General features: G+C 42.9%; 1 protein-coding gene across 5 annotated transcripts in view; it reads left to right on the top strand.

The window, feature by feature from the left end:
- The window catches only part of slc45a3 (solute carrier family 45 member 3), a 131,066-nt gene that overhangs the window by 107,352 nt on the left and 2,859 nt on the right, over positions 1 to 20,855 (top strand). The window contains exons 1-7 of one of the 5 annotated variants that reach the window (XM_082533576.1): positions 9,668 to 9,947; positions 11,230 to 11,676; positions 12,449 to 12,690; positions 15,756 to 15,868; positions 16,316 to 16,785; positions 16,864 to 17,129; positions 18,397 to 18,666. In XM_082533576.1, coding sequence (XP_082389702.1) covers positions 11,517 to 11,676; positions 12,449 to 12,690; positions 15,756 to 15,868; positions 16,316 to 16,785; positions 16,864 to 17,129; positions 18,397 to 18,666 — 1,521 coding nt within the window. In that variant the 5' untranslated portion in view covers positions 9,668 to 9,947; positions 11,230 to 11,516. Of the gene's footprint in view, positions 1 to 9,667; positions 10,032 to 11,229; positions 11,677 to 12,448; positions 12,691 to 14,097; positions 14,482 to 15,755; positions 15,869 to 16,315; positions 16,786 to 16,863; positions 17,130 to 18,396; positions 18,667 to 20,855 lie in introns of those variants that run through there. The other 4 variants (XM_082533577.1, XM_082533580.1, XM_082533578.1 and 1 more) reach the window with 4 other exon arrangements.

Here is a 20,855-nt window from a genome sequence, read left to right as displayed (position 1 = left end):
TGTAAAGTTGGTCAATTCAACATGGGAGCCAATAGGGATTTGCTCTGTTTGGAACTAGCCTCAAGGTCCCATTAGTAAGAGTGCAGTTTTTACCATGCCCTGGCTTCATTTTTATGCTGTGTGGCTCGCCTCTCTTGGCCTGTTAAGTGGCAATGCAAACACACATGTATGTATCAATAAAGACAAATTCTTTGGTCATCTTTCTGCTGATTCCTGATGAAAATGTTTATATACCTGTGCTATTACGCAGGTCAACTTACCGTTACTATTAACAGCAATTCATCTGGCAATGCAGCCTGACTGTATCTATGATTCTGACAGCATCTATGCATGTATAGCTATGAGTTCTCAACCTTGCAACACCAAATCTCCCCATGTTTGCTCTGACACAACAGTGGCACCAATACCCTCTCTACTGTCTGTGGTTGTGCTTCTTTGTGTGAAGGCGTAAGCACATGTTCTCTCTCAGCTTCCCTTTTTACAACTTGTGTACATCTCGGCTCCTCAGCACTTTTTATTGCTGCATTGTTAACACTATGAGTTGAACACACAAAACACACAAACCAAGTCGTATTTAAGGTCACAGCGGTAGAAGCCAGTGACTGCTAACCAGATGGCAACATGCTCGTTTTACTTGGAATAACAAAGTGAGTAATATTGATTTTATTCTTACTGTCTGCTGTTTTATTGTCTCCAACGCACCAACACTGTGTTTCTTACACAGCTTTCTTTCCCTCTATTGTCACTTCAGAAAGCAGCATGCTCTGTAGCTTTGGGGCTCTAGGACTTCTTTTCTAATGTGTAGAATAAAAAGTAAATAGACTACAGAGCTTGAAAAGCTTCTTCAGAACTGTAGAAGCTTCTCAGATGAGAGGTGAAAATCTTCAATAAACTTAAAGAAGTCCAGTCGCTTTTCTTTCCAAGCTCCTTAGATGACCTGGATGACAGAACCGACACAGACAGTACACAATAGAGTTTTTTACTTCCACATATCCATGCTGTTACACTGGTATAAAGTTCAAACAGATATAAAGGTCATAAAGCTATCATTAAAAATGGCAGTTAAAGAAAACAGCATTTTATTCACTCCTGAAAACTGAAGTTCTGCCTATCAACGTCAGGAAAAAACAAAAAAATAAGTAGTCGACTGGTTTTTCAGTTTTTTGCTAAGCTGTAATAAGCTGACACCTCTGCTGCAGTCACTGACTTTAAATGCTAAAAACGTGGGGAATTATCAAAAAGGTTTAAAAGCTGCATTGACCAGCGAATCAAAAGCTTATGAATTTTACATTTGTAATTGTGTACAGTTATGTTTATTACAGGGTTTATGTGTGGGATAGGGAGAGTTTTTAGTAACTGTCAGCCAAGCGGAAATCTGAAGAATGAAGCCGACATTAAAAACACAAAAACAGAAAACCAACAGTTAGAGTTCCTCTAATGCCCACTTGAGGCTGACTACAAAAGTGAGTCAATTCCCTTAAACTTGGACCTGACCTCCCCACTGCGTTTGGGGTGTTGCTGCTTTATGGCTGAAGCTTGCTAGCATTAGTAGATATCATAAGCCCCTCCTGCACATTTTGGGGTTTTTTTTCAATTACAATTCAGTACTACCTAATGTGCGTCATTGTCGTCATAGCAACCCATCTGTGGGTCCCGCAACGTAATTAATATGGCACACGAACGCTACAACGCTACAACAAAGATGGACGTCGAAGCAGAAATGTACCTGCTGCTCGGTCTGTGGCTTTTCGTCAGACTCTAGGACCATGATATCGTTTTTTGCAGCCATTGCTGGATTTCAAAAGTGACAGGTTTGAGTTTTGTGAATGAGAGGCTCTTGTGACTCATCGAGTGATGCTACTGACCAGCCAACCTGTGGCATGCAGTCTGCCAATGTCACATTTTAGTACCTGCTTGAATCACTTGGGACCCTGGCCGAGCAGGTACTAGAAAAGTACCTGGTACCAGGTACTATGACCTAACGGAAAACCCTTAAAACCGTAGCGACCCGTGCCGAATCGATCCGAGTAGGTACTAATGGAAAAGGGGCTTTAGTGTTTGGAAACAGGAATGTGGCAGGCAGAGGGTGGATCAAAACTGACTCGAGGCTAACGGGAGGTGACTGTACATTAATTTCAGTTCGGTTTCTACCTACCCTTTATTTGCAGTTGGCCATATTTTGATTGGGCATTCAAGTGCAGCACTGGGAAATCATGGGACAAAGTCCAGATGTTGTGCAGCAATAAGGTGACCATTTTTCCAGAATCTCTCTTGTATCTGCACAACCACAGTGTTACCTGTCTCCTTCATTAAAGCAGCAGCATTGTTTTTGTCATTTAGACACGATGCTCTTCCTCTTCCATGCTACTGTGTCTTCTCTTTCCCCTTCTTTCTCTCAGTTGTCTTCTGTTGTTGAAGTAGTACTGCACTGCACAGATGATGGTCTGCATCAGCTTGTAGAAAAACTTCAAAAACTGTAGAAACACGTCCTCCTCCAGATGTAAAGACATGTCATAGACTTCACTGTCCCATCCTGGATCAGTCTCCTTCCTTTTATGTCTGAGTAATGAGCGAATTTGAAAGTCAAGTCAGAGTCTTCCTGAGCATACAAGCTGCCGCATGAGGTTTAAGCAGTGCCGATCGCAATGAACAAATTGTGTATTGTATCATCCGCTTGAATGGCAACGAAAGGGGCTGGTAATACCTGTTTGGCAACCTCCTCTCGATACGTTGAACATGTTCTCCAAATGTTTATTTTGAATTGTTTCGAAGCCTTTGAAATAGGGCTGTGAGGCCCTCTGAGCCCACGATCATCTGCATATATTGTTCCAAAAAATTCTCTTATAAATGTACGGGTTTAATAAAGCTGCGGATTCATCGTGGTCAATTTCACATTTCCCACAAAGTTTTAGCTGCATGTGTCCCAATCCAGTGAACTTGAACTTTGTGTCAAAGATTCAAGTTGCTGTTATTTATATTTCCTATCACCTTAAATTATCACTCAAAGACAAGCATCTATGACAGTGTATATATAGATGTATCATATATAAGAGACAAATATTGTTTGTTTAATTTGTTGGCATTATTTAATTTGGCTCAATGCTTACATATATGTGTAAAAAGAAAACGTACGAGCTGTGATAACTGTGTCTGATAGAATGAAGAGTAGACCGATATATTAAATATTCCTTTATTGGGTGAGAAAATCAGACCATGTCATAACTGCTTTAAGTCATACAGAATAGATATCAGAGCCTTAAACAGGCTGACTTCTGCTAAATGGGTCAAACTGGGCAGAAAGTCTACAAACACATAACATCCATATAGAATATGATGTTACACTATTGATCAACTTACCTCAGAATATATAAAGCATATAAGCAATTACAGCAATATGATGCAACAAACACAGCAGTGCTACTAATCCAAAATACTCAAAGCTTCATAGAACTGAAACAAACATTTATTTTTAGTTCCATTCTGCTGCTGATACATACTTTAGGTTTCTGAACATTAAACTTGTTTCTGCCTTTCATAGTGTGTAACTTGAAGGCCCTGAGTACTTTCTCCCACACTGAAAACACTGGAATGATAAAATTATTTAAACATTACCTAATAAGACTGATTCAGCTGATGTGCAGCAGTGGGTCCCTCAGTCTGTCCTCACTCTGGACACTTGCAGTTGTCACACATGGAAATCAAATGTGTAATAAGCTGCAGGATTCAAACACAAGTGTAACTTATAAACACATGTTCATACTTTTATTACACAATCAGAGAGAAAGAAACAGAGAGAGAGTGCAGGACAGACAGACAGGTGACAGTCTCAGGTGTAGACACTTCTACAAAACAGCTCAAGAGAAGGAGGATTTAGTGTTTGTGTTATTACGAGTGCTAAACAAGAAGAGTTCCCAGATGGTACAGTGGACACATGTGTGTGATTAAAGCATCTTTCTTTCAGCTTAACGAGTGAACCGTCAGCTCGTTCAAACACACGTTAAAGTCCGTTTGGCTCGACACCACCGAACAGAGGCAGCAATATAACATAGCTAACATTAACAGTGCAGTGAATCCTGCTTGTGCCGCGATATTCAGGACTGCAAACCGAGCAGCATCACTGACTTTCAGCTTGTTGTGTTTGTGGATATATGACTGACTTTAATTATCCATAGAATCATCACATTCTCTGTAAGATTAAGGTCGACTATCGAACGGCGTATATTTTAAAGTGAAGGCTTTAAAACCAAGTTAGTTCAAATATCACTAATGTCACATAACTTTGCCGACATGTGGCCAACAGTCATGTTTTAATGTTGTTCATTATTAAACATTTGCACATAAATAAGTAACATAATATTCAGTACTTACTTTTAAAAGTTTACTCTTTGGCCGCTCCGCTTCAGCCGTTTGCCGTATTTTTTGGCAAAATTATCCACACCCACCGCCGCGCTATGAATTGTGGGATATATGGGACCACGAAGTGTACACCGGACCACACTTCAAATTTAGGGAAATCGATTTGGAAACCCGGACTGACCCCCCGGCTGCCAAGACTGGCAATAGGGACATGGAATGTCACCTCTCTGGTGGGGAAGGAGCCTGAGTTAGTGCGTGAGGTTGAGAGGTACCGGCTAGATATAGTCGGGCTCACCTCTACACATAGCTTGGGCTCTGGAACCAGTCTCCTGGAGAGGGGCTGGACTCTGTCTCAGTCTGGAGTTGCCCCTGTTAAGAGGCGGCGGGCTGGGGAGGGTATTCTAATATCCCCTCGGCTTGCTGCCGGTACGTTGGGGTTTTTCCCGGTGGATGAAAGGGTTTGTTCCCTGCGCCTTAGGGTTGGGGAACGGGTCCTGACTGTCATCTGCGCTTATGCCCCGAGTGGCAGTTCGGAGTACCCAGCCTTCTTAGAGTCCCTGGGGGGGGGGGGGGGGGGTGCTGGAAGGTGCTCCACCTGGAGACTCTGTTGTCCTGCTGGGAGACTTCAATGCTCACGTGGGTAATGACAGCGAGACCTGGAGGGGCATGATTGGGAGAAACGGCCTCCCTGATCTGAACCCGAGCGGTGCTTTGTTATTGGACTTCTGTGCTAATCACAGTTTGGCCATAACGAACACCCTGTTCAAACATAAGTGTCCATAAGTGCACGTGGCACCAGGACGCTCTAGGCCGTAGGTCGATGATCGATTTTGTAATCGTATCACCAGACCTGCGACCATATGTTCTGGACACTCGGGTAAAGAGAGGGGCTGAGCTGTCAACTGATCACCACCTGGTGGTGAGTTGGATCAGGTGGCGGGGGAGGACGCTGGACAGACCTGGAGCACCTAAACGCGTAGTGAGGGTGTGCTGGGAACGTCTAGCAGAGGCCCCAGTCCGCGAGATCTTCAACGCATTCCGAGGGAGACTGGGGACATTGAGTCCGAATGGACCATGTTCAGCGTCTCCATTGCCGAAGCTGCTGCATTGAGCTGCGGCCGCAAGGTGGTTGGTGCCTTCCGTGGTGGTAATCCCCGAACCAAATGGTGGACACCAGAGGTGAAGGGAGCCACCAGGCTGAAGAAGGAGTCCTATCGGGCTTGGTTAGCCCGTGGGACTCCGGAGGCAGCCGACAGGTATCGACAGGCCAAGCGGAATGCGGCTCGGGCAGTGGCTGAAGCAAAAACTCGGGTGTGGGAGGAGTTCGGAGAGGCCATGGAAAAAGACTTTCGGACTGCCTCGAAGAGATTCTGGCAAACCGTCAGGTGTCTCGGGAGGGGAAAGCGGTGCTCTACCTGCACTGTGTATAGTGCTGGCGGAGCGCTGCTGACGTCGACTGAGAAAATTGTCAGGCGGTGGAAGGAATACTTCGAGGACCTCCTTAATCCCACTGACACGTCTTCCGAGGAGGAAGCAGAGTCTGGGGATGAGGGGAATGACCCGCCAATTTCCGGGGGCGAGGTCACTGAGGCAGTTAAACAACTCCTTGGTGGCAGAGCCCCTGGTGTTGATGAGGTCCGCCCCGAGTTCCTGAAGGCTCTGGACGTTGTAGGGCTGTCCTGGTTGACACGCCTCTGCAATGTTGCGTGGAGATCAGGGGCAGTACCCGTGGACTGGCAGACCGGGGTGGTGGTCCCCATCTTTAAGAAGGGGGACCGGAGGGTGTGTTCCAACTACAGGGGGATCACACTCCTCAGCCTCCCTGGGAAAGTCTATGCCAGGGTGCTGAAAAGGAGAGTTCGTCCGCTAGTCGAACCTCGGATACAGGAGGAACAATGTGGTTTTCGTCCTGGTCGCGGAACACTGGATCAGCTCTTTATCCTCTCGAGGATACTTGAGGGTGCATGGGAGTTTGCCCAACCAGTCTACATGTGTTTTGTGGACTTGGAGAAGGCATTCGACCGTGTCCCTCGGGGTGTCCTGTGGGAGGTGTTGCGGGAGTATGGGGTGTCTGGCCCATTGCTACGGGCCATTCGATCCCTATACAACCATTGCAAGAGCTTGGTTCGCATTGCCGGCAATAAGTCGGACTCGTTCCCGGTGGGTGATGGGCTCCGCCAGGGCTGCCCTTTGTCTCCGGTTCTGTTCATAATTTTTATGGACAGGATTTCTAGGCGCAGCCAAGTGGCGGAGGGCTTTCGCTTTGGTGGCCTCAGAATCTCATCTCTGATTTTTGCAGATGATGTGGTTCTGTTGGCTTCATCGGGTGAGGGCCTCCAGCTCGCACTGGAACGGTTCGCAGCCGAGTGTGAAGCAGCGGGAATGAGGATCAGCACCTCCAAATCTGAGGCCATGGTTCTCAGCCGGAAAAGGGTGGAGTGCCCCCTCCGGGTCGGGGATGAGTTCCTGCCCCAAGTGGAGGATTCAAGTATCTCAGGGTCTTGTTCGCGAGTGATGGGAGAAGGGAGCCGGAGATCGACAGACGGATTGGGGCTGCAGCTGCAGTAATGCAGACGCTGCACCGGTCCATCGTGGTGAAGAGGGAGCTGAGTGTAAAAGCGAAGCTCTCAATTTACCGGTCGATCTACGTCCCTACCCTCACCTATGGCCACGAGCTGTGGGTAGTGACCGAAAGAACGAGATCGCGGATACAAGCGGCAGAAATGAGCTTCCTCCGAAGAGTGGCTGGCCTCTCCCTTAGAGATAGGGTGAGAAGTTTGGCCATCTGGGAGGGACTCAGAGTAGAGCCGCTGCTCCTCCACATCAAAAGGAGCCAGCTGAGGTGGTTCGGGCATCTGACAAGGGTGCCCCCTGGGCGCCTCCTGGGTGAGGTATTCTAGGCATGTCCCACTGGGAGGAGGCCTCGGGGCAGACCCAGGACACGCTGGAGAGATTATATCTCTCGGCTGGCCTGGGAACGCCTTGGTGTTCCCCGGGATAAGCTGGAGGAGGTGGCTGGGGAGAGGGAGGTCTGGGCCTCTTTGCTTAGGCTGCTGCCCCCGCGACCCGGCCTCGGATAAAGCGGATGAAGATGGATGGATGGATGGATGGATGGATGGATGGATGGATTTGGAGACCGCATTTGGAGACCGCATTTGGAGTACACTTCAGATTGGGACAGATCGTTGCGTCGCTGTGACGTAATAGGTCTCAAAATGCGTACTCTGAAGCGTGCGTTCACTGAATTGAACCACAGTTTCCTTTTTTTCTTTCCCTCATTTCAACTTCAACTTTATTTGAATAGTGTGGCGACCCACTAGAGGGCTCCACTCACACCCAAGCTGGGAGGAAGGGTTCTGCTGTGTTTGGGCGCAATATGCTCAGTTCATGTTTGGAGGTGAATAAAGTTGGAGTGTAAAACTAGAGCCCCTTATTTCATGTGTCACATGCCTCCATAATAGCACATTTAAAAACTATAAATGACCAAAGTGCTTTACAGGCTCAGCTAGCAAAAACAATAATAAGGGACACTAGAAATAATAGAGTAATCTAAAATAAAATAAATTTTTTTTTACTAAGCACATTACTCCTCCTCCTCACTGAGTCTCGTCTTGTTGTGCCGGTTCTCCTATGTTGTGCCGTGGGTTTGTGGAGTGACTGTTTCCTATGTATAGGTTCGAGCATTTCTCAGTGCACAAATGGATCCTGTCAGTGCTCAAAGGGTGGGTGCGCAGTGGCCCTTCGATCATTCCATCCACTCCATAGTACGTCGACCCACTGGGAAAATCCCCCACATGCCGCATAACCAGTCCAGGCCTGTCCTCTTGTAATAGCAACAAGACACTAATGTGACAAGTTAGCCATAGTTATTTCAGACTAAAATAATCCATCCATCCATCCATTCGCGTCCGCTTATCCTTTTTAGGGTCGCGGGGGGCGCTGGAGCCTATCCCAGCTGTCATAGGGCGAGAGGCGGGGTACACCCTGGACAGGTCGCCAGTCTGTCGCAGGGTGTACCCCGCTAAAATAATATTTTGTTATATTGAACAAGTATAGCACAATTACCTCCAACATTTCCACCTCTGCAGTATACCAATGGCACTTCTGTAGAGCAGCCATTATTAGCATTTTCCTGTTCAGCTGTATGACATCATTTCACGACTAGCATGAAGAACTGTTGCTAGCCCAAAGGTACTGCTCATTTTCCTAAGAATCAAGAAACTGTTGCTAAGGTGTGTACCAACGTAAAGAAGGGCTATGCCATTTACGCAAAAATAATTACTACTACTAATAATAATACATTCTATTTATAGGCACCTTTAAAGAACTTCACGGTCAACTTACATTAGTACAACAAAATAAAAACATAAGATAAGCAAATAAAAAACAACTATAAAAGTTAATCGAGGTAAAAAACACAATAAGACCAAGTCATAATAAAGGGTATGCAATTCTGAATAGATTGGTTTTAAGATGTAATTTTAAACCAGAGAGTTTGTAGTTGGCAGATCTGGTGGAAGTGCATTCCAAGGACTCGACGCTCAAGCTAAAGGCTCTGAGCCCCATGGTAGTGAGGCAAGCAGGTGTAACAGACAGAAGGGAAGCTGAAGAAGAGCAGGGAGGGTACGCATGGAGAAGATCAGATAAATATGGAGGAGCGAGGTTATGAAGCACTTTGAAAGTAAGAAGTAGGAAATTCACTCTTAGGTGAGCTGGAAGCCGATGGAGCTGTTTAAGAGCAGGTGTTATTTGTTCAGTGGATCCAATTCTGGATATAATATCAATATTTTGAACTAACTGCAGTTTATGGATGATTTACCATAGAGAAGAGAATTACAGCAATCCAAAACAAGATGTGACAAGAGCAGCGACAGGTATGGTGGTACTGTTTGGAGTGAGTGAAGGGCGAAGGCGGTTAAAATTACTAAGATTAAAATAAGAAGACCCTGTGATATTATTTCTGTGTGCCTTTAAGGAGAGAGTGCTGTCGAGGATGAAACCAAAACTCTTAACCCAAGAGGAAGATGTGATGACAGAGAAATAAATACAAAAAGAAAAGACATAAAAATAAGGAGTTTGGATTGATTGGCTAGCACGAAAAACAATGACCGTTTTATTTATTCATATTTACTGTTGAACCAGTCAGAGCATAATGCAATAATTTGCATCGGGCTTACGCTACAGTTACAGGAAGTGACAAAAGAAAATGCACTATAGATTACTGAGTGCTGAGTTTCAAAGTAAGTTAGTAATAGTTTAAAAAATAATTCAATGAACACATTTTTCAGTTGTTCCAAATGTAGCCCCAACAAGTGTCAGCCTTTACAAATCAACAGTAGCTGAGCAAATCATATGAACACATATGTAAAAACAAACCCAACATAGGAATGTCAGCACTACCTGTAATCCCGCCCACATCCTTAACAGAAAGCGTGACGTGAGTAATAATCTCACCTTTGTTGTCATTTGCGGCACATACACAGCTGTATACACCACAGGCTACTGAACTTTAAAGGAAGAAAACCAGTAGCCACTGCTGACTTTTCAAACAACTTTTGCTGCTCGAAGAGAGATCAAAGGACTTTGATGAGGCAAGTGGAAATAAAAATGCTAGTGGTTTATTGCTTAATGTTTTAGAGTGTGTCTCAGAGAAAGAGGAGCTTCTGGTTTAACAAGTGAGTGAATAACACACATGCACGCACACAGTGTGCCAGATGAAATCATTAGGAAATGAATGAATTATGTGCAATAGCTTACAGTAAGCAGGAGGCATACATACCACAAAGAAACAGACTGTTACATATTAACAAATTATGCAGTTTTCTTTGTCGTTCATTCTCAGGATTTTTAACATTGTGAGAATTCAAAGAGCCATAAGGTGTACTTATAGCAACACTTAAAACCATAATAATCATCTATATCCCTGACACACCTTACATTCTATACCTCTCTACGTCTAACGCCTAAAGGTACTATTCATTTTCCTAAGAAACAACAAAGCGCTTCTAAGGTGTGTGGGAAGGGACATGTCACTTATGGATAGGACGAGCTCAGACTATAGCCTCAAAAGTCCTCAAAACCAGATGATTTTACAGTCATGTTTACACCTTCACTGAAATCTATAGACAATAGTGTAAATGACACTAGACAGCAAGAAACACACTGAAACCACATTTATGGCAATGTTTATAGATTTCTAAGCAGTGATGATACTTCCTAAAAAATGAAAGGAAGTCAGAAAGATCTATCAGGAATAAATACTGAACCAGTTAAAATGATTTTAATTGCCACTAAGCACAAGATTTCTCATTAAAATGACAAATATCCTTTATTAATGTGCGTGACAGAAAAAAACAAGTTGTATTACATTTTTTAACATACAGATACATACAGGTAGTAAAACTAAGCATGTCACCTCCATGTTTTTATTTTACTCCGTTTTCGAAATTCACGAAATTGTTCCTATTAGTTTTTAGAGTTAGAGGTTTTTTTAAGTCTATTTTTTTTTATTTTAGTTAACTAAAAAGTTTTTCACGTGTAGGTTTAGTTTTTAGTTATCTATAAATACCTTGATGCACAGTATTGTTTCAGTCAGTTTCCATCTTGTTCAAAAGTCTAGTTTTTATGTACTTTTTCTTCAGTGTTTCTTTAATTCTAAGTTTAGTTTTAGTTCACAGTGATGGTCTGCCCAACAGAAAATGACTCAGTAGATTGATGTGAGTTGGTGAATGGCTAAAATGGGAGTTGAGGTTTTGCTAATAGATTGAACAAAATGACTTTTCCCCATTTCACATTTAGATATAGAAGGTAATCTTTTTCCAGATTTTACAACGATTTTTTCAGGCTTTGCTGTGCTTTCTTTGAATTATGCAGGAAGACACCACACTGGCAGGTGAAGATGCCGGCCTCTGCTGGGGCGCTAATGGAACCTCAAATAAAAAGGAAACTTAAGAAAGTTGTCTTTGCTGTTCTCTGATGACCGCTTCATTCACAAAGCACATCATGACAAGGAAGCTGTCCAAAACTGATGACCAGCCAAAACCCCTCTGGGAAACCCTTTTGTTTAATAGTTGTCTTTACATTAACTTAATATTTCATATCAGGACTAAAGACATTTGTACATTCAAATAAGTCTCTAAATAAAAAATTGAAGAGCCAAGATGGTTGTGAAAAAGTGGTTTCAGTGTCAGATGTGGAAGTTGTTGCTGGTGAACACTTTATCATGTGGCCTGGAGGTGTGCATGGCTGCCGGGACTGTCTACATCCCACCTCTACTGCTACAGGCCGGCATGGAGGAACGCTACATGACTATGATGCTTGGTAAGTGGAGGGGGGAAAAAATCACATGAGCATTACAATTTTATAGATGTTCCGTTTGTGTGTTTGAAACATCTGTTTGTAGTTTGAAGCACCAGTGCTGACAGTGCATGTCTACAACTACTAACTAGGAAATGTATTCAAATAGCTTCATTTAGTTTTGTCATTATATAATGATTTTTCATTATCAATAGTTTTCATATGTTTTTAAAACTAGCGGATCTTAGGTAGCTTAGTTTCAATAACGACTTTGATCCATGGACAGAATCAAAGATGGGCGTAGCAACTGTGACATCACTTGTTGCTTTGTCAAGTCTTGTTTTTAAGCCTTACATTGAGGTTTTTCACAGTTGCCATATTGGTTGCCTGATAATAATGGTCGTCTCTGGTTTTAAAACTGACAGCATGCAGTTTGATCAAAAACAAGAAAAGCAATAACACTGGAGAACCCCGAGTACTGTGGCTATTCATTAGCAAGATAGCAGAAAGCTAATATTTATTAAGCTAACAAATGGATACACCTAAGTCCTAAGTTAAGCGGAAAAATGTAAATAATGTCTTTCTTGCTAGCTAACTGTCACTGGGCGGGCTGTAAACCTTTCCCAGACTGTTGGTAACTGTAATGTCGTCAGTGCAGATAAAGTACGACTACAACAGAAGTTTAAGTGCATTATACCATAAAAAATAATGACTAGATCCCATCTGATACTTCCCTGGTAAATGATTGAGCTTTAAAGACCACTAAGAAGGTTAACAGGGTCTTTCTTTTTACCAGCTGTGACTCCAGTTTTGGGCTTGATCTTTATACCCATGATCGGCTCAGCTAGTGATTCTTGGAGAGGGCGCTTCGGTCGACGCACGCCCTTTATCTGGATCCTGAGCCTGGGAGTTTTGCTAGGCCTGCAAATAATTCCCCAAGCCAGGCGGCTGACTCTACTGATTTCACCACAGCACCCTCACTGGGTGCAAGCCGGCATGCAGGCTGCAGCTGTGTGCCTTGTCGAGTTCTGCGCACAGGTGAGTAAACTTTACAAGTAAAGTTGTACAAAAATAAAAATTATATACTCAGTTATACTATTAATTCTTATTCTCGTGCTTCTTGGGAACTAGATGAGGGATTAACAGGGATCTCTTCCAGGGGTCCAGTGGTAACCAACATGGATAGAGCACAGTCTCGTGTCCTTTTTTTAAAAATCCTTGACATCAGTTCTTTGCTTTGATGCTTCGTGGATCTGGAGTCTGTTTACACACTCACCCCACGAAGAGCAAAGAGGTGGAGCCATTAGCAAGTCAGTGAGCTAAGGGGTAGAGAAAGAAAATGTTTTTATATTGTTTAAAGCAGCAGTGCTTGTTCCTGTAATCACCATTAAAACCTTTACTGGGAAAAAGCTAGCGGCAGTCCTTCAGAACCTGTTTAACAAGCACTGACGTGAAGAAAAGTAAACTTTGTAGCTGCTCAATCCACCGCTGTTTGTTTTACACTGAAAAGGGAAGCTACAGCTGTTGTAATAAAATATGTAGATGGACTGTTAACCTCTTAAGCCCCAAGCCTACCTGATCTCCTGCCTTTTGCCTCAGTATCAGGGGGCGTTGGGGCTTAAGAGGTTAACTTAAACCATGTTTAAATCAGGCAGCATGCTGAAGGTTGGCAGCAGCCATCCTTTGATACCTGCAGCAAGCAGGGGCGAATCTAAAGTGGGGCATGGGTACTAGATCATACACTATTTCAGTGCGCCCCAGGGTGGCTGTGGCTACAATGTAGCTTGCCATCACCAGTGCGTGAATGGGTGGATGGATGACTGGATATGTAAAGCGCTTTGGGGTCCTTAGGGACTAGTAAAGCGCTATATAAATACAGGCCATTTACCATTTACCATTTATTTCAACACTTTCATAACATTGTTTTTCAGATTTAAAGTGAAATAACATGAAATATATTCATAAAATTATATTAGTATTTTTAAAAAAAAGAAAATACTAGCTTTTTCCCACAGGCCAATAAAAATGCTCATGGAGCAGTAAAACTCTGAGCCACTAACCTGGGGCTGTTAGGCTGGACATTATTAATATCTGCACCCTGAGGCTACGTCCACACGTACACGGGTATTTTTGAAAACGGAGATTTTCTGTTTTCGTTTTAAAAAATAATCCTGTCCACACGTAAACATAGAAATGAAGGAAAATGCTGCTAGGAACATGCCAAAGCAGCAGGTGGCGCTAGATTCCTAACCGTGCACAGTGTTGGGGAGTAACGGAATACATGTACCGCTGTTACGTATTTAAAATACAAAATATGAGTAACTGTATTCCGTTACAGTTACCGTTTAAAAAGGTGGTATTCAGAATACAGTTACTTTGTTGAAATAAATGGATTGCACTGCGGTACTTTCCTGTTTGATATTGTCGCGGGTCAGGACTGTTTGGGTTTTGTTTGACAGCTACGTTCTGTTGTTCCAGGCGCCAGCGTTACGGTTGCCATGGTTACAAGGCGACGCTCTCTCTCTCTCTCTGCGACTGTGTGTTTCCTGGGTGAGAGAGCGCCTTTTCGTTGTTGTTGTTGTTGTTGTTGTGCTAAGCTAACAGGCAGAATGCTACAAGCATAGCTCTAAAGAATGTAGCATCATGGGCAGTGTAGTCCGTGTTGCAGGGAGAATGGACTGCCATACACGTTATGTGTCTGTGAGCGTGAGGAGGGAGAAAAAGGGAAGTGGAAAGGTACGAGTTGTCATCGAGGAAAAACCGGAGCTGGAAGCATGTAAATATAATAATAACCACTGCAGCCAAGAAGAGAGCCTGATGAGCCCAGTTGTAAGTAAGCTATTAAGACTCGACTGTACACCATGTTCGTGTTTTCCTCCGAAATTAACAAGTTCCGTTGGAGCAGTCTTTCAACGCCTCTCTCTGTCTCTGGCAAGCAGAGTTGACCCACACAACAAAGTAAAGCTATTTTTCGGCTACGAGCCGACAGGGACCCCGCCGTATTAGTCAGAGGTCCCTTTACTACAGTTCGGAGTCGCGGACCTTCAGTAATAGTAATAAATCACACAGCAATAGTACATTCACGTTGTTGTAAAAAGCATGATAATATATTAAGTAATCCAAAGTATGCAGAATACGTTACTGTCATTGAGTAACGTAACGGAATACGTTACAGAATACATTTTGGGGCATGTATTCTGTAATGGAATACATTTTAAAAGTAACCTTCCCAACACTGACCGTGCAGAAATGTTGGCCAATCAGAAGTCTAGAAGCCTCGGTGGGAAATAGTAAACAAGGCTGGGGCATAGAAGCAGAACCCAGTCTTATGTGTGGAGGGACAGTAACTGTGTGTATATGTAAGCATTTAAACACTGCAGAGAGTAGAATTAACAGTAACAGTATTGTAGAAATTCATTTCACCGAAACAATAACGTGGCGCACAGTGTGACGTCAAAAAAGGCGCACACCTTTGATGCTGCGTTTTTTCCGTTTTTCTCGTCCACACGTAAATGCAAAAACGGAGTTTTCAGAAATATCCACCCTGGCCGGAGTTTTTAAAAATCTCCGTTTTCAGTGACCGAAAACGCCGTTTACGTGTGGACGGAAGGTGCAAACGCATAGAAAAATCTGCGTTTTCAAAAATACCCGGGTACATGTGGACGTAGCCTCAGAATGTCTGTTTTCAACTGCACAAAAAAAACGAGTATTTCAGAATGCTGAAATACTCGTTTTTCTTCATTCCAGCCATCACATACACGTAGGCACACAAACATGTACAATAACACATTCACATGAACACACACCTAATCTACGTCATCCAGCAAATACAGTACAGTCAGAAGAAGATATAGAAGATAGAATATTTTATTGCTAAATTAATCAATTTACTGTATGAGATTCTCTGTCCCGAGGCTAAATTTGTAGTTAATGTAGTTATGAGTGAGTTTTTGTACCCCTAAAATCAAATCTAGACCTTCCTGGTTCACTTAATAACTTTGGCAATTAAACACTTGTATTATTATTTTTTATTTCTGAAAGAATAAGTCTTTGGTTGAGTATCATAATTACATGTATCAGCTAACTCTCAGGTTTCTCCTCAGGCCTGTCTCACCCTACTGCTTGCCCTGCTGTCAGATCTGTTCCCCGGGGAGGAAGAAAACCGAAAAGCATTCTCAGTTAATTCCCTGATGACAAGCCTGGGGGGATGCTTGGGGTAAGCCACTTATTATCTTTTCTTCCTAACTGGTTGTGTCTCATACTTCATTTCAGTTCAGTTATATTTATACAGTGCCAAGTTACCTCAAGGTGCTTTATATTGTAAGGTAAGACCCTACCATAATACAGAGAAAACCCTAAAATTCAGATGAACCCGATAAGTGAGCACTTTGGCGAGAAAGTGGAAAGGAAAAACTCCCTTTTAACAGGAAGAAACCTCCAGCAGAAGCAGATTCAGGGACGGGCAGCCATCTGCTGCAACCGGTTGGGGGTGAGGGGAGAAAGACAGGACAAAGACACATCATTATATTAGCTGTTGTACCTATGGTACAGCTGTATTAATAGTAAGATTTAAAAAAATTCTCCAACAGGCACAATACAGTCACAGCATCCAAGTAAGTGAACAGGCCTAAAAGACCTAACATTTAAAATGTATTTTTTCCAGGTTTTTGCTTCCTTCCGTGGACTGGAGCCAGGTGCCCATAGCAGTATATTTGGGAGGGCAAGAGGCCTTTGTTTACACCCTGCTCACCCTCCTATTTTTTGGCTGCCTCCTCTCCACAACCTGCATCAAGGAGGAAGCAGGAGTCAGAGGAGAGAGGAAGATTCTTGTTCATCCCCCTTTAAAAAGTTTGGGGAGCAGATGCTGCCCGTTCCCCTTCCTACTTCGGCCTCGTTGTTTACGTGATGTGCTGTGTCGACGTGCAGCAGAGGGTCTTTCAATGCTGCATCATTTGTATGCGGTGTGCACACATGTGCCACAGGTCATATGGAGACTTTTTGTGGCAGAGGTGTGTAGTTGGATGGCACTGATGAGTGTCATGCTCTTCTTCGCTGACTTTATGGGGGAGGGATTGTACCAGGGAGTGCCGGGTGCAGATCCAGAATCACAGGAAAGGAAACACTATGATGAAGGTAGGGTAAGTTCTTCCAACCGTTGAAGTCAGTCAGTGAGATTATGTTTTGCATTAAAACCACTTGATTCTTGTCCAGGTGTGCGCATGGCCAGTCTGGCTCTCTTCCTGCAGTGTGCAGTGTCGGTGCTGTGCTCTACGCTAATGGACCGCTGGGTGGCTCTGCTGGGAGCCAAAGTGGTATACACTAGTGGGGTGGCTCTTCTGCTGTTGGCCACCACCGTCATGAGTGTCACAGACAGTGTGATGATGGTCACTGTCATGGCTGCTGTGACGGGGTACACGCTCTGTGTCCTGCAGGTGCTGCCATACACACTGCTGTGTCTCTATCACTCAGACAGAAAGGTTAGTTCTTACTTACACAGTGTGCAGCCTTGTGTTTGATATAGTGGGAAATCTGCAAGAATGAAGAATGAATATTCAGGAAGTCCAGTGTTTGTGAGGAAAAGGATACAAAAAATCTATTAATATTTATCTGTTGGAAATAAGAAGCAACAAAATCAAAAGAAAGAATATGAATATCTGCTCTCAGTCAGGTTGTTCTTTTTAACATCAGCACTGATCCAGAATTTTACATTCGGTGCTTGGCTGCCATTTATAATTAAAGCTTACATTTAGCTCGTAACAGCTCTGTTAAATTTACCATTGCATGCATTTTCCTTTGAGAATTAAACCACTTACAGTCATGGTGAAAAGAAAATGCATCCTTTTAAATCTTAAACGGTAGAACTGACAGAGGGTGTATTGTCTTTTTACTGTATAGCATGGCATCACAGGAACTTGTTGTGGATGCTGCTTCAGCACTTGATGGGTGTATATGCCTGACCTTTTTGGGGTCAGGCATCTTTGGGGCATAATTACCATTGTTACAACAACTAAGAAACCACAAGGCAAGTCAAGTTAGCAGCTAACAGTTAGCATGAGACAAGCTACCTGCCTGCTGTTAACGATTCCTCACCACCAACTTTCTGTTACTACTGGATGTAAATCACAACTGGCTAATCACCATAATTTATATTATTTATTTAATTGCAATTAATATACAATTATAAATAATTGTTTTCCAAATTATTACAAAGGAAGAGACACATCAAAAACTATTTTAAAGCATTTTCTTTTTTATAGCTTCAAATTGGAGCCAGCAATCGGTCCTCAGCAACCCACCTTCAGCTGTTGATTGGTTTTCGCAGCCTTTAATCACACTGTTCAGTCTGGTCAATTATTCAGTCATTAAATCTAGCAGGCTGGACATTGCTAGAATGGTAAATGGACTAGTATTTATATAGTGGTTTTCTACTCAAAGTGCTGTCTTACTACTAGCCCCATTCACCCATTTTCACATGCATTCATACAAGCACCATTTCCTGTGCCTAAGTGCTGGTAATCTAACAGTCACACACACACTACTCTGATGGATGCATCAGGGGCAACCCAGGCTTTAGTATCTTGCTCAAGTTTACTTTGATATTCAGACTATTAAATGACTTATGCTCTGATTAGTAGACACATACATATACCAAGTAAAATCACGAAACATAGCAAGTCCCCCTTACATCAGATGATATTGTTTAGTGATGACAGTGAATGTAATTGGTAACTTTTTCTCTTTAAGATTTTCTTCAAGTCATCCAGACCCAGACCTCTTGAGCGGACTGAAAGTAATGACCCAACACTTGCTAAGCCTGTTCCCTCATGTGGTCCACCTGCTAAGCACCAAGCTGTGGGGCTGATACCTCCTGTGGCAGAGCCCTCTGTTGAGTCGCCACATCTATCACTTTTGGTGGCTGGAGGTGATAGAGCTGAAGCAGACTCCACACAAGTCTCAAACAGAGGGATGGGCTTTGACATGGCAATACTGGAAGGCGCGTACCTTCTCTCCCAGGTATGGGTGGGCAATTGGAGCCGAATTAATTGGTGGTGTACCTGATCTCATTTCATGCGATATAAAGTATATTCAGATCTTCTTTGAACAGCTAATTGCATTTATTGATCAGTTAAGTTAATCAGTTGGAGTTAATCAAGTTAAATTATACCAAATCTCGCCGCTTGGTTGGCTTCTTGAAATACTCCTGGTGTCACTGCCGGACAGTGTTGGGCAAGTTACTTTGAAAAAGTAATTAATTATAGTTACTAGTTATTTCTTCAAAAAAGTAACTGAGCTAGTAACTGAGTTACAAGATTCTAAAAGTAATTAATTACTTGAAAAGTAACTATTGTGTTTCTTAAAAAAATGTTTAACCCTCTGGGGTCCAGGGTATAATTGGCCATTTTTAACCACTTTTGATGTTTCCTCTACATTTCACCTTTAAAAACTCTTTACTTTGCTTGTTTGGTCTCATTGTTTTCAGCACAACCTCACGTGTGTGAATTTACAGTTATGTTTTCATTTTGACTGTATTACCACAATTGATCTAAAATCAGACAAAAAACAAAGTCAGAGTAGAAAAAGTGGTTTTTTTACTGTTACAACCACAAACATGTTTATTGAATCATATTTCATAACTTTAAATGCAAATATAAATTGTCAATTTTAAAATCATATGCACAAGTTTTGTAAACAACAAAGTTATTTGAAGCCTTTTACCCTTTTTTAATAACCATTTCAAACTATCTACAGAACAATCAGCTGTTCTGCATTCAATAAGATGCCACACAAATTATTTGTGCCACTCCAAATATTTCTGTCCACTATAAAGGAGAACATCACAGCCTGATACCTGCAGGCCTGACAGCAGGTGCTCCTCTCACTCCTCCTGTTTTTCACCTGGAAACAGCAGTCGCCTCATTGTTCTGACACACAACACAAAACTATCCACAACACTCACACACTAACTACACAAGACAACACATTAACTACACACTCCAAACACGCTAAACGTCACAAATCCCTCACGTCTTAAAACTCGCTCTCTCTCTTTTTCTGCTGTCTCTCTCTCTCTCTCCATCACTCTTAAAACTTCCCCCTCTTCCTAAACATCCAAATGTCATGTTGCCATATTATTTTTTGATTGGTCAACATGGTGCATTTTTCCACCAACACGAACGGGCTGTTTTTTGTTTTGTTTTTTTATTTTTTGCTCATAAGCAGAGAGTGCTCGCTGCGCTGTCCTTAGAAAGTAAACGTGACGAAACTATTGAGGAAAAAATGCAGTGTATATATTGTTTATCATGTCTCTGGTTTTACGTGGCCTATCAACACAATTTAAAAACTGGTATATATCACCTTGTTGCTTTGTCATCTTGAAGTGGTCATGTGATTGGCTTACCACGACTACTTTATTCTTCCTCAGTCAAACAGCAGCACTCATGCAATTGTTTTGCCCCCTTTGCTTCTGGTGTTGTGCCAAAAAGTGATCGTCTACAAGAAAGTGATTGCCGTCCACGGTAGCGCGCAGATTGCTTACATAGACAAAAAGAAACGCCGTTAGTAACGCCGCTACTTGTAACGCTGTTATTCTCATCACTGCTGCCGGATGGCTGGTGTGTTTGAGGAGTGGACCCGAAAGTAGATACACAAGGGACAGGACTAAAGTTTAACAAAAAGCGAGCCGTTCATTTAGGCTGATAACTACCACAAAACAAAAGCGCAGGGGTGAGAAACTAAATGATAAACTGAGAAAACTGGGAAAAACTAACGCAGGACATGGAATTCTAACGATAATCATAAATCTAACATGAACATGACCAGAACCTGAGATAACTAAGACTAGAGAAACATCCATGTAGCATGAGGTTAGATGAACAGACAACCCAGCAATGAACAAAGGGAGACAGAGGACTCAAATACACAGAAGCATAATGAGGGAAGTGGAAACGCCTGGGGAACACAGCTGACACAAATGAATACGACGCCACAGGGGAAGCAAAACCAAACACACTGAACACGGAACAAGAGACTGTCAAAATAAAACAGGAAGCATGATGAGACGTAGACTGTGACAACACGAGCTTGACAATAGGACATGGAACATGCAGACATGAAACACAAGGGTATACGAGGGCACGGACATAACTAAAAGTTTTACAATGGGGGTGTCCAAATTCATGGGCTGCATCCTCCTGAGGCCGCAT

Source organism: Aulonocara stuartgranti (assembly GCF_965226115.1).
Source record: "Aulonocara stuartgranti genome assembly, chromosome: 5".
Lineage (NCBI taxonomy): Eukaryota > Metazoa > Chordata > Actinopteri > Cichliformes > Cichlidae > Aulonocara > Aulonocara stuartgranti.
The sequence above is the reverse complement of the archived record's forward strand: the minus strand, read 5'-3'. Positions and strand labels throughout refer to the sequence as shown.